The sequence below is a fragment of the Cervus elaphus genome, chromosome 27, assembly GCF_910594005.1.
Source record: "Cervus elaphus chromosome 27, mCerEla1.1, whole genome shotgun sequence".
NCBI classification, from domain to species: domain Eukaryota; kingdom Metazoa; phylum Chordata; class Mammalia; order Artiodactyla; family Cervidae; genus Cervus; species Cervus elaphus.
The window spans coordinates 12,180,714-12,194,568 of record NC_057841.1 but is presented as its reverse complement, the minus strand read 5'-3'; the positions used below and the strand labels follow the sequence as shown (position 1 = coordinate 12,194,568).

At 42.0% G+C, this 13,855-nt stretch overlaps 1 protein-coding gene across 4 annotated transcripts in view; it reads right to left on the bottom strand.

Annotated features, from left to right (window-relative positions):
* Nucleotides 1-13,855, bottom strand: part of CD226 (CD226 molecule) — a 102,107-nt gene that overhangs the window by 42,705 nt on the left and 45,547 nt on the right. For all 4 annotated transcript variants that reach the window (XR_006338114.1, XR_006338115.1, XM_043888766.1 and 1 more), the window contains exon 4: nt 11,585-11,932. Coding sequence is in view for 2 of the 4 variants with exons in the window: in XM_043888766.1 (XP_043744701.1) it covers nt 11,585-11,932 (348 nt within the window). In the remaining 2 variants the exon portion in view is untranslated. The remainder of the gene's footprint in view (nt 1-11,584; nt 11,933-13,855) is intronic.

Sequence of the window (13,855 nt, the reverse complement as noted above, 5' to 3'; positions counted from 1 at the left end):
TTAAGATCATGGCATCCAGGTCCATCACTTCATGGCAAATAGATGAGGAAACAATGGAAACAGTGACAGACTTTATTTTCTTGGGCTCCAAAATCAGTGCAGATGGTGACTGCAGCCATGAAATTAAAAGACACTTGCTCCTTGGAAGAAAAGCTATGACCAACCTAGACAGCATATTAAAAAGCAGAGGCATTAGTTTGCCGACAAAGGTCCGTCTAATCAAAGCTATGGTTTTTCCAGTAGTCATGTATGGACGTGAGAGTTGGACTATAAAGAAAGCTGAGTGCCAAAGAATTGATGCTTTTGAGCTGTGGTGTTGAAAAGATTCTTGAGAATCCCTTGGACTGCAAGGAGACCAAACCAGTTAATCTTAAAGGAAATCAATCCTGAATATTCATTGGAAGGACTAATGTTGAAGCTGAAGCTCCAATACTTTGGCCACCTGATGCAAAGAGCTGGCTCATTAGAAAAGACCTGGATGCTGGGAAGGATTGAAGGCAGGAGGAGATGGGGATGATAAGAGGATGCAGTGGTTGGATGTCATCACTGACTCGATGGACATGAGTTTGAGCAAGTTCTGGGAGATGGTGAAGGACAGGGAAGCCTGGCGTGCTGCAATCCATGGGGTCACAAAGAGTCAGACACGACTGAGCTACTGAACAGCAACAAGAATGTTAAGACCCGCACACATCTTGCTCACTTCCGTGGTGACTCAGTGGGCAGAGAAGAGTCAGTGCAGCAGCCCCAAGGCCACCGTCCTTGGAAAGCCCTGCTTACAATGCTTGCCCTTGGCTGGTATGTGGGAAGTTGGGTTTGGAGAGCATTCTCACCTTTTAACTGCCAAGGTGGTTAGTTGAGTCTGAACTGTTGACACAATGTGGTTTATGCTAAACACCTGCTTTCTTTCTGGGAATCAGCCAATCCTGACTCTGCCCCTCCCATCTTTCCCATTAGCTGATATTGCTTTGTATCCTTTCCGATCTAATAAATCAGGGCCATCTCTTTGAAATGCAATCATCAAGGAAAAGCGAGCCCATATCTTTCAGTTCTATGGGAAGACAGGAATCTAAGTTCCAAGGGCACCATGCTTCAAGGTGCAAAACTATCTCTAGCTGTAAAGATGTAAAAAGCTCATTTTCCCTCTGGATAAAGCCAGTTAGCCAACACAGGTGGTCACTCAGATACCAGGTGAATTTAGGAGGAGCTATGTGAGACAAATGGTGCTCTCAAGTCCTCCTACTCGAGGACTAGTTACTGTTTACCTTGGAAACATACGTATAGTTGCATCTGCGGGACTCTATGAGAAGTTAAGATTTCCTTCTGTCTTTGCAGTCTCTTAGTGGACTGCCTGTAACGCATATCACAATTCTGGTTTAATGCTTATTCAATAATAAAATTGTTTTCTTTCCCTTCTACCCTTGTGGAGCAGTTTTCTGGGTAGGGAGAAGATTTTATTTTTAATTCTAATTCCCCAACACGTTGTTGTGTTACTGTTGTTTAACCAAGTGTAACTCTACCTCAGAGTGTCACTATTATGCTAATTAAAGAGGATATAATGGGAAAATTTTCAAATGTTCCACTAAAATCTAGATGAACATTTCACCCATGCAATAAGACATGGTGGGCATAACATACCATTGAAATATTTCATGTATTTAGCTGTTCAAATAAAGGTCCATAAATATGAAAGACTATAACTCTTCAGAATACTTAACATAGAAAGGAAACTTTTGTTTTTTCTTGGGAGATTCTGAGGGTTAAGCCTTTGCTGCCCTTATTCTGATAGCTAATAACTCCAGCTCTGGGTTCAATGGTCGTTCATCATCCACAAGACCTAGAGGGAAAGCAGGATTTGAGAGGAAGGAGACAGAGGAGAGACTTCAAATGGAAGGAGGGTGGTGCGGGGAACTCTAAGCTGATTCCAGGGAAGCTGCTCAGGGGAATGGAGCCCTGCCACGGGGCGAGTGTACTGGGTGGGCCTGGTGAAAACCCAGGAGGCGGGCGGCTGCAAAGCTGAGAAGCCGCCTGAGAGCTGAGCTCTCCAGCAAGAACCTTTGCTCAGGGGCTCCTCCTAAAGTCCCCTTCTCAGTTTCTGGCATGGACGGGACCAGCCGTCACCTCCAGGCCCTAATACCTGCTACCTGATTTCACTTGTCCTTCGTGAGACTGATGCAAAGAGCCGACTCCTTGGAAAAGACCCTGATGCTAGAAAAGATCGAGGGCAGGAGGAGAAGGGGGCGACAGAGGACGAGATGGTTGGATGGCATCACTGACTCAATGGACTTCGAGCAAACTCTGGGAGATAGTGAAGGACAGGGAAGCCTGGAGTGCTGCGGTCCATGGGGTCGCGAAGTGTCAGTAATGACTTAGTGACTGAACAACGTGAGACTGTGTGAACAGCCTCCCTCACGTGACTTCATGATACTCACAAGCCCCAGGAAAGGGGACGAGTCAGTGGGGAATCCACAGACACAGCACCTGGATGACCTGAGTACATGTAAGCATGGGGGGCTGGGAGAAAACAGTGGGCGATCAAACCCCCCCTCCTTTGCCTATACTTGCTCCACATGTTGGTTCAGTAGGTGACCTATGGTACCTATTCACTTCCCGAAAGGAAGAGTGCAAGGCTGTGGAACTCCACCGTAGCCAGCTTCTCCTGTGATGCTGCTGTTGATGGCACTAATTTTTTTTTTTTCCTTCTGCTTGGAGAAGTAATACAGCGCTGTGGTTAAGAACAAGAATGCTGGAGCCCATCTTCACGGCAGTGAAACCCAGCCCCGCTCCTTACTAGCTATGAAGCCTGAAATAAGTTTCTTAAGCTCTTCACGCCTCACCTTCCTCATCCATAAAATGTAGATAAGAATAGAGTTGTGACTCTATTATGGCATGACTAATTATCAGTACGTCTTGGAGTGACTGGCACAGACATAAACATAATATGCAAGGCTGTCATATAGCAGCCAAGACAAAGCCTTGTGCCACTTGGTTCTTATAACTGCTATTTATAACTTTTCCCTTGGGTCCTTAGAAAACTTTATACCTCAAACTATATGACATTTATAAAGGCGTATATATAAATGTGCTATAAATGTCATACAGATATTTTCAGAATATGAAACAGAAAGCATTGTGCTGAACATTAATATTTTCTGTCCAACTTTAAGTTATGTTACACGAAAAAATGTTTACTAATTGCTCTACAAAACATGTAAAAGTCAATGCCTGGTTATGAGAAACAAGGGATCTGGTAATAATTTCAAAATCTACAGCTCTATTCTCTAGAGTTTAACTCCATCCATTCTCTCCATTTTTAAAATAGCCAATGATTTTATTAAAAAAAGAATTGCATGATTGGATTTCAAAGCTGATATCTTTACTTACGAGACCAGGAAGAAAAGACAGTCATCAACATAAAAGCAAAACAACTTGTTTTGATTAAAGTATTTGGGATTTGTGAGTTTCATGTGAGTGTAAAATTGCCCACACAAGCACATGTATTTATTGAATGTTTGCCATCTGGCAGATTGTTCCTCCTAACAAATATTCATAGTTATCTTAATTCACAAATGCATATACACATATGCACATTGAAAGAGTGAAGAATTTATCTGAATGCTCAATATAAAACATGAAAAATGACAGGAGAATAATCACACTGTGCAAACCTGTATTGCTTTATATTTGTAAACACGCCTCCTATGTGGCCCTGATTTGGGAGTCATTTGCATATCATCACATCCTTAAGATTATTTGATTTGAAGTCACAAGAAATATCCTATCCTTTGTTAACATCGTTTCTTCTCATCTCAACAATTACTCTTTACTTGCCCATATCCATCATTGAAATGATAAGGATTTTTCATCACTCACTATTCACCTTTGCTAAAGCCATTTTGCACTCCTGACCAGAGCTACAGAGAACTTAAAACAGCTCAACCCTATATCCGTGAAAGGAAGAATTGCCTCCTGTGGGTTAATTAAATAAAACCACTTTTATATTTAAAAGATTATGAGCATCATAGTTACTTCTGAGTTTTAGCCAAAGTGAACTACATTCAATTAATTCTGAAAATAAGGTGGAGAGGGATCAATGAGGATTGAAAAATATTTATTTTATAAAAATTTATCCAAGCATATTCTTCTGTTGAATGTGAAAGTGTTAGTCACTCAGTAATGTCTGACTCTTTATGACCCAGTGGACTGTAGCCCACCAGGGTCCTCTGTCCATGGGATTTTCCAGGCAGGAATACTGGGGTGGGTTGCCATTCCCTTCTCCAGGGGATCTGCCCGACCCAGGGATCGAACCCATGTCTCCTGCATTGCAGGTGGATTTTTTACCACCTGAGTCACCAGGGAAGCCCTATGCTGTTGAATAAATACCTTTAAAGAAAACTCTGAATCATTTCAGTATACATAACTTTACAATACAAATGGGCGGTTCAAAGATGTATCTCTACAGCTGACAGGCCTGCGTTTATTCTTCATTTGTTTTTCTTTCAAATAATATAGTCTTCTGAAAATGAACTAGGTCACCTTTGAATGCTTGTCAAGGGTCAGGTCAGAACATGTTCGAAATATCTCAGTTGAAGTTGGAAGTAGTTGTCTGACTAATTGAACTGCAATATTTAAAACTAGAATTTCTATTAAGAATGAAATGCCGTTAACCTTATACAAAGAACTGTCTTTTTAAAAATTTAAGAGGTTTGCTACTTGCCTTTGGGGAAAAATTCACACAATCATCTACGTTCGGTTCCTAATAAGGCTCTAAGAGATCATTATGAGCTATTAACAATTCCCAGATGTTTTAAAATTTTAAAAAAAAATCACACATGACAAGGAAGAACAAATGGCTATTTTGCGGTTGGAGTCATTAGACAGGTCTCTCAGGTAAGTGTGGTCACGGATTTTAAGTGGGAGGAAAATCAGTACATTTTTCTGAATATGAATTCCTACCTGAACTCTGAGTTTCTAGAGAGAGGAAAGCATTATGAAAATTATTTAAAATTCAGGCTGAGGATAAAGATCCACTTACAGAAAAACAGTTCCTAGGATTAGCTGCTTTCTAATACCATCAACTCGGGGATTCCCAGGTGCCTCATTGGTAAAAAAAAAAAATCCACCTGCCAATGTAGGTGATACAGGTTCAATCCCTGGGTCGGGAACATCCCCTGCAGGAGGAAATGGCAACCCACTCCAGTATTCTTGCCTGGAGAATGCCATGAACAGAGCAGATGGCAGGCTACGGGGTCACAAAGAATCGGACACGACTGAGCACACATGTGCGCACACACACAATACCACCAACTACTTTTTTTACAGTAGTGATGACAACAAACACTCAACAATGCTCCTTATGCAAGAACTCCGTCAAATCAATTTAACATGAGGTTTTCAACATTTCCTTCTCCTGATACTAACTTGTCATTACCATCATTCAATTCAATTTCTTGTTTATCTACACAAATATGGTATGTACAAAAAATGACTTCAGGCCAAAATTCCAGGATTGTGTGCTTCAGGAAAGATGAATAAATCAAGATGTAGGGCTGATAAAACACATTGACTGACTGCTTGCTCTTTTTTTTAATTCGATGACTCATAAAAGAAAGATGTGGGCAGAGGCAAATGTGAAGTAAAGCTGTGATGTGTGCTCAGTCGCTCAGTCGTGTCTGACTCTTTGTGACCCCATAAACTGTAGCCCACCAGGTTTCTCTGTCCATGGGATTTTCCAGGCAAGAATAATGGAGTGGATTGCCATTTCCTCCTCCCAAAGTAAAGCTACAAGGACATCACAGGGCCCTGACTGAGTAGCTAACTCGTTTGTGATGATGGAAACAGTAAGTTTCATCTGGATATCCAGTTATCATCCAGAATTTTAATAACAACTAAACTGGGCTAAAAACCGTGGTGGTCTGTGTTGGTAGAGGATACTGAGCTTGCAGGCAGTGACACCAGGGCTCTGAGACTCTAGTCCTGTGGTTCCAGGATATAAGCTGTCGAGACATGATTTTCTCTGGAGGAAGAGATCATAAAAGGCAGATATTCATCATATCAGGTCATGGAAACAGACGTATCTGGGAGCCTGGCAAGGACCAGCTCAGACAACCACCACTTCAGGGTCTTTTCCAGCGCCTACAATAGTCACATCTATTATAAATTCAGAAGAGTCGGACAGAAAGTTCTGGATTAATAAGTCCCTAAAAATTATATTTTGTCTACAACTTCAAAGTCTTTAGAAATCCAAATCAGCTTGGAGAAAACAATGAATTTTAGCAGAAACTAAGGCCAAATAAAGAAATGAAATTTATTCCTCTTCCTTAATAGTCTCAGAGTCCAACTCAGGAGCACAGAGACCAGAGTCAGTAATCTCCGCAAGCCATCAGAGGCAAGATTTAGAACCTAGAGCAGCTATTCCTCTAGGAATACCTAGAGGAATTGTCGACCCATACCTCACAAAAGAAAGGTGAGGGAAGATTCTCTTGGCTGTGGGCCCATAATTTCCTAGTGAAAACTTCTGCAATCTTCATTTACAAAGTCCATCCTCCACGTCTGTCGACTAGTAATTACACACCATTAATACAGAATTGGAAGGACTGATGCTGAAGCTGAAGCTTCAATACTTTGGCCAGCTGATGCAAAGAGCCAACTCACTGGAAAAGACCCTGATGCTGGGAAAGATTGAAGGTGGGAGGAGAAGGAGATGACAGAGGATGAGATGGTTGAATGGCATCACCAACCTGATGGACATGAGTTTGAGCAAGCTCCGGGAGTTGGTGATGGACAGGGAAGCCTAGTGTGCTGCAGTTCATGGGGTCCCAAAGAGTCGGACACAACTGAGCAACTGAACTGAACTGAATACAGAATGTGCACAACAAGAAAAGTTTAAAAAGAAGATATACTTCTTAGAAGATACATATGTAAACGAAACTCACGAGGATTTTCTCCCCAAACTTTCCAATGGACCTTCTGAGAGCTCAGGTTTCTTTGATTAGCAGTCACTAAATCTCAAATGTTAAGTGTTGATGAAGAAAACCCAGAAGCAATCCAGCTAGAAAACTGGAAAATGAAATGGACACAGTGCCTTCTAGAACATACAGGAATATCGGTATGCGCAGTATGGGTCAAGAACACTTACTAAGCATACTCTGGAAAGATACTTTGACATCTCTAAGCAGAGATGTCATGATCCTCAATCTCAAGTAATTTCTAATGTAATGGTCTGGGTCATTGACAATAGATGCAGTTGTTCAGTGACTTGAGCCTATCACCTTACCCACTACAAAAGTTTGAGAAATTAAAGCTGCTTAATGGATCAATGTCAGGGAAGCACTGGAAGCTACAGATCATGAAGATGGTGAGATCTGACCGAAACTCTAAAGGAAACGAGGTAACTGTGGTGAGAATGAGTAAATGGGTTAGGAGGAGGAGAGGAGGAAGGTGTGAGTGACTGTGGAGGTGGTGACAGGCACAGGCTGACATCCCCATCTGACCAACACCTTCCGCTTCACCAGGCCACATGTGCCCAGCCGAGTGGTAGGGGACCTGGGGCCTATCACCAAGCTGGTACATGAGTTTGGGTCTGCATCGGTGCAGGGAAGGGGTACCTTTTTCTAATTCATATGCCATTTGTAATTTGTCTATCAAACTGTGGGCTCCTGTTTCTTGGCCAAAGACCCAGGATGTGACGGTGGCAGCCCACTCGAGAGCTCCCTCATTGATGTGCTGACTGTCACAACCAACTCTTAGCTACTTTCCTTTGTCTCCAATTTCTCTTGCTTATTCTGTACTATCTGACTGACACGTCCTGAAATGCTGCCTTGTGCCACCTGTGATAAAGAATTGAGGGTAACTTTCATTGCTCTTTTACAACATCCAGAATTTTACCAAGCTATCATTCAGTTGAGACTACCTCCTGTATTAACCCATAACTCAGAATCTCAGCACCAACCTAGTCTTTTGATTGCAATCACCTACTCTGTCCATGGGATTCTCCAGGCCAGAGTACTGGAGTGGGTAGCCACTGCCTTATCTGGGGGATCTCCCCAATACAGGGATCAAACTTGGGTCTCCTGCATTGCAGGCAGGTTCTTAACCATCTGAGACACCAGGTAAGCCCCTCCCCCCAACTCCTCCTTCCCCATGCCTTCTGTGTAAGTCCCCAGGTTCTGCTTTAACTCTTTCTTCTGCTCTGATCATCAAAGTCTTATTTGAAACTTGATGGTTCAGCTGAATACCCTCATTAGTGGGAAAAGACTGGAGAAGGATATTTCTTAGCAGAGTTAGAAACAGGTCTTCTCCAGAAACTTTCTGAGAGGACTGCTTTCATGTCTTTGATCCTCATTCTTTTTGTAATCAATAAAAACAACTGTAGTCAGAATGCTATTTAGTTAACATTAGAAGACCTCAAAAATCCTTCTGATGAAAAGTTAAAATACTTTTCCCATGACTAGTGAAAATCCAGAGGATATTAAAGGTCCAAAATAATTTTGGTCTTTGTAAGTATACCTACATTTTCCCCTGTTCCTGGCCCCTGTGGTCTAAACAAGCTCCAATTTCAGAAATCTCAGTCTGGACCCATTTTAGACTACTTCCCAGGTCTTGAGTACAAAGAAGGGGAAACAAACATTTCATTCAGCAGAGAAAATGCTTCTGCCACTTTCTGCCTCTGCTCAAAATAAGTCAAGGCCTGGATATACAATGTATCGGTTGACATCATATCATCTTTTCCGCGGCCTCTCAGTACCTGGTACTTGTCTGAAGATGAATACAGGCTAGCAAAGTCAGGGGAAGAGGCATGTGTGTGTATATGTGTGTGTGCACACATGTGTGCATGTGTGTGCATGTGCATGTGTGTGTGTACATGCCTGTGCATGTGTGTAGAATATGAGAGTCCTGAAAATCTCTTTTGGATCCCATAAAAGAAGTTGATGGGAGCTCACAAAAGGATGCCCAGCAGTTTACAAAATCTGTGTCACCATCACCTTTCCCTCGACAGTTGAAATAAGTTAGATCAGCTCCACATCTCATACCTGTCTCTCTGCTTTCATCCCTACATTGATTTTTGACCAAACAGACTTAGGACTTGAAATAATCAAATCATATCAAAGAAAGACAAGTGATCTATTTTTGCTTTCCATCTGATTTTTTTTTAATCTTCAACCTTTACTTACAGTTATTTTGAAAAGAAATTAAACCAAAATATTGAGTCAACAGCTATCATCTTCTGTCAATTATAACGTTTTACTAGTGGGCCCAATTGATATTCTTTCAACCTGTCAATTGAATGTCAAAGATCCAGTTTTCAAGTATTCAAAACATTTGAACCCTAACTATACTGATCATTACATTCAGTCATTTTCAATACTGTCCATGGCTTATGTACAGAGAAAAGAAATAGCTTTGTGCAAGGAATTTAGTCATATTTGGATAAGTGAAAGACATTTTTACTGATTATTTAGAGTTAAATAACTATACCTCCTAAGAATTCATTTTTCTCTAGGATTTAAGATGTTTATAATAACTCTTTCAACGTATAATGGGCATGATCTTATTTCAGCTGTGTTTGACAATGGTTATGACATTTTCTGAATAGAATACTCCCTTACCTCGGTCTCTGAGAGAAGACTTGTTGTTGAGTTGTTGTTCAGTTGCTAAGTCATATCCGATTCTTTGCCACCCCATGGACTGTAGCCTACCAGGCTCCTCTGTCCGTGGGATTTTCCAGGCAAGTATACCTGAGTGAGTGGTCCTTTCCTTCCCAAGGAGATCTTCCCCACCCAGGGATTGAACCTGCATCTCCTGCATTGGGAGGTGGGTTCTTTATAACTGAACCACCAGAGAAGCTTTAATGATTGCTTTTATTCTTTCTTTTTCTGGCCAGGTGTTAAAAACACTTCTATAATGCAAGAGTATTTCTTTAAGGCGAGAAGCATTTTCTCTGTATGTATGAAGGAATGGAGTCACCATTTAAAATGAAGAACCTCTGTTAAATTTTTTCCCCTGAATATTTCCTCCCTACTCAACATTGCATTAACCCTCTTGTTCACTTGAGAAGCAAAGAAAGCTTTGATGCCATCCAAGGTGATCACGTACTGACAACTGCTAACCTCTGGCCAAGAACATCCTTCGCACACACAGCTGCAGAGGCTGCCGTACACACGAAACCCCCTCTTCTTCCCGAAGCAGGCAGGCGCTGCGGCCGGCAGCGTGAGCAGAACGTGTGCAGGGCAGCCACGTCCCAGGAAGCCTCGGCTCAAAGGTCTACACGCAGGCCAAAGCACACAAGGTGGCCGGAAGCCCATGAAAGTAATGGAGAAAGAGATATGGTGGATGGGGAGAAGGACGGAAGGGGGGAAGGAAAGCAGAAAGGAAGGAGAGGAGGGCAGGAAGCAGAGAGTGAAAATACAGTGAAATAAAATTTCTGTCATCGGTAAACACAGATTATTTTCTCTGACAGGTTCCCCTTGCCCAGAGGCAAAAGGGGGAGTCTGAGACAGCCTTCCTCCCGCTAGGATGTAACTCGGGCCTCTGGACTGACTTCTATACAAGTCCGCACAGGTCTCTCTGTATTTGCACTTCAGCAGGTGAAATACCACTTTTTCTTACTCTCACACAGGTTTTAGGGCTTCATTATGCCACAGCAGACAAGTGACTGATACAAAATAAGCCCTGGGCCTTGAGTCGGCTCAGGTGAGAGCCCCTGAAGGTCAGTCTCAAAGCTTCAGGGCCAGTCTGTTCCTGCTCGCAGGCCTGAAAACAAGTGAGGGAACCAGAGCTCAGATCTGGCAAAGGAGCAAACACCTTACCCCACATTCATTACGTTCTACTCAACGCTGATTCAGCAGGTACCAATCGAACACCGTCCTGTCATTGCTGATGGAGACACAAGGATGATAAAACGCAGTCACCACCGTCAGCCAGTTTGGACAGAATTGAAATGTTAGAAATTAAACATCTGAGGGGATTCCCTGGTGGCTCAGCGGGTAAAGAGCCCGCCTGCCAATGCAGGAGACACAGGTTCGATGCCCAGTCCAGAAAGATCCCACATGCCAAGGAGCAACCAAGCCTGGGCACCCCAGCCAGTGAGCTGTGCTCTAGAAGCCAGGGGCCACGACCGCTGAAGCCCTCGGGCCCATGTCCCACAGCAGAGAAGCCCCGTGATGAGAAGCCCACGCACCACAACTAGAAACACTCGCTGCAACTCAAGAGAAGCCTGTGCAGCAACAAACGCCCTGCACAGCCAGAAATCAATCAATTAAATTAATACAATTTTTTTAAAAAAAGACACTTAAGAAAAAAAGAAATGATATAGTCAAAACGTACTGGGTGTTGATACCACGTATTTTTCAGATTCACTGAATTTTTAAAAAAATTTTTGGAATATGACAGATCCAAAAATATCGGAAAGCTCTATTATGGTTAAATCTGAGATTAACGAATCACCAAGATAAAGAATAACATTCAATAACTGACACCTTACCAAATTCAATCGTTAAAGGTGTTTTGTATAAGAAAGTCATGAGAAAGACAAAAGAAACCAACCCACAGCAGTGGGCTTTTCCCATTTTTGACGCCACCCACTCACCGTCGGTTACGGTCAGCCTCATCACAAAGGTTTCTTTTTCCCCAGTGCTGGCTTTGAAGCCACAGCGGTAGAGTCCCGAGTCGGAGCCTGTAACATTAGGTATGGTGACGAAGGCCTTTTTCATGCCGTGGCTGCAGTTGCTCAGTATCTGTCTTGGGTACTTGGACGTGTAACTTCTTCCGTGGGACAAGTTGCAGCTTATTAAGACGTCGATCTGCTGGGGCTGGATCTTTTCCCATGACACTTCCTCTAACAGACTCTTCTCTTTAGGCTGGCAAGTGAGCGTGATGTTTTTTCCGGGTTCTGAGACCATCTGGCTATTTGGTGGCCCAGCATCCTCAAAACTGTCTGAGGAGAACAAGCATGTGATTACATTTTGGTCCTTGAATCCTTGGATGTGAGGGTAGAGAGATCCAGAAAGCTCTATGAAAATGATTAATGATGTTATTTAACATAGTCTCACTGAGTGTAAATGATACCTTTACACCACATTTTTTTATAAGAAAAGGATTTTTGAAAGAGGCCAGAACATAAATAGAAAACAGGATTGTTTTGGTTGTTCACACCTATTCCTTCAAGATTTCCTTGGTTAACCATATAATAGGAACATAACTGAACCCCCTGGAGTTTTTCTTGGTAGTGACCATATCAAAAGGCTCAATATCACAAGACTGTTCTGTGGTGATGCTGGGCTGCGGACTCAAACACTTTGAGGGTTTGAGTATCAAATATACAGATTGTAATCCTAATGACTGAAATTTTAATGGTCATAAAAGAGAGAGCAAATCATTTTCACAGAATATATACATAAACTCATCTTTCAGATATACAAGCTGTCTTCTGCGTGGATGGAGCAGGAACCCACATGTGATATGAATTCCTGGATACCAAGAAAGCTCTCTAATACTGTCCCACCTCCCTACCACGATAGCTGGCATACCCAGCACACAGTGCTCAGTAAATCACTACCAGCTATCTAAGTCAGTAGTTCTTATAGTGTGGTCTGAGGACCCTAGGGAGTTCCCGCTCTGAGACCTACAATAGCAAACTTATTTTCACAGTTATATTAAGATTTAACTTACCTTCTTAAATCTTATTATACAAGAATATATATATTCTTAGAAATTCACTCATGATATAGGAATATACTGATGTTTTCAGAGGCTCTGATGGCTAATGGGATATGTACTTATAAACCAGACATATAATAATGGACTGGTTCAAAATTGGGAAAGGAGTATGTCAAGGCTGTATATTGTCACCCTGCTAATTTAAAATATATGCAGAGTACATCATGTGAAATACCAGGCTGGATGATTCACAAGCTGGAATCAAAATTGCCAGGAGAATTATTAATATGGCATTTCACATGATGTACTCTGCATAGAAGTTATTTAAAAGTATATCATAGAGCCTCTTGATGAGGGTGAAAGGGGAGAGTGAAAAAGCTGGCTTAAAACTCAACATTCAAAAAACTAAGATCATGGTATCTGGTCCCATCACTTCATGGCAAATAGAAGGGGGAAATGTGGAAGCATTGACAGATTTTATTTTCTTGGCTCCAAAATTATGCAGATGGTGACTACAGTCATGAAATTAAAAGACAATTGCTTCTTCTAAGGAAAGCTATAACAAACCTAGACAATGTATTAAAAAGCTGAGACATCACTTTGCCGACAAAGGTCTGTCTAGTCAAAGCTATTGTTTTTTCAGTAGTCATGTAAGGATGTGAGAGTTGGACCATAAAGAAGGCTGAGCACCAAAGAATTGATGCTTTCAATTTGTGGCGCTGGATAAGATTCTTGAGAATCCCCTGGACTGCAAGGAAATCAAGCTTATCCATCCTGAAGGAAATCAACCCTGAATATTCATTAGAAGGACTGATGCTGAAGCTAAAGCTCCAATACTTTGCCCACCTGATGCAAAGAACTGACTCACTGGAAAACACCCTAATGCCTGGAAAGACTGAAGGCAGGAGGAGAAGGGGGCAACAGAGGATAAGATGGTTGGATGGCATCACTGACTCAATGGACATGGGTTTGAGCAGACGCCAGGAGATAGTGAAGGACAGGGAATCCTGGCGTGCTTCAGTCCATAAGGTCTCAAAGAGTTGGACACAACTCTTTAAGTGACTGAACAACAACAGTTTGTAAGTTCTGGTCTTTTCAGTTTTACACCATTTTAATTTCTAATACAGTAAATATTGATAGTTATAAGCTATATTAACAAAAGACTCTTTGGAGTCCCTGATGATTTTAAGAGAACAAAGGG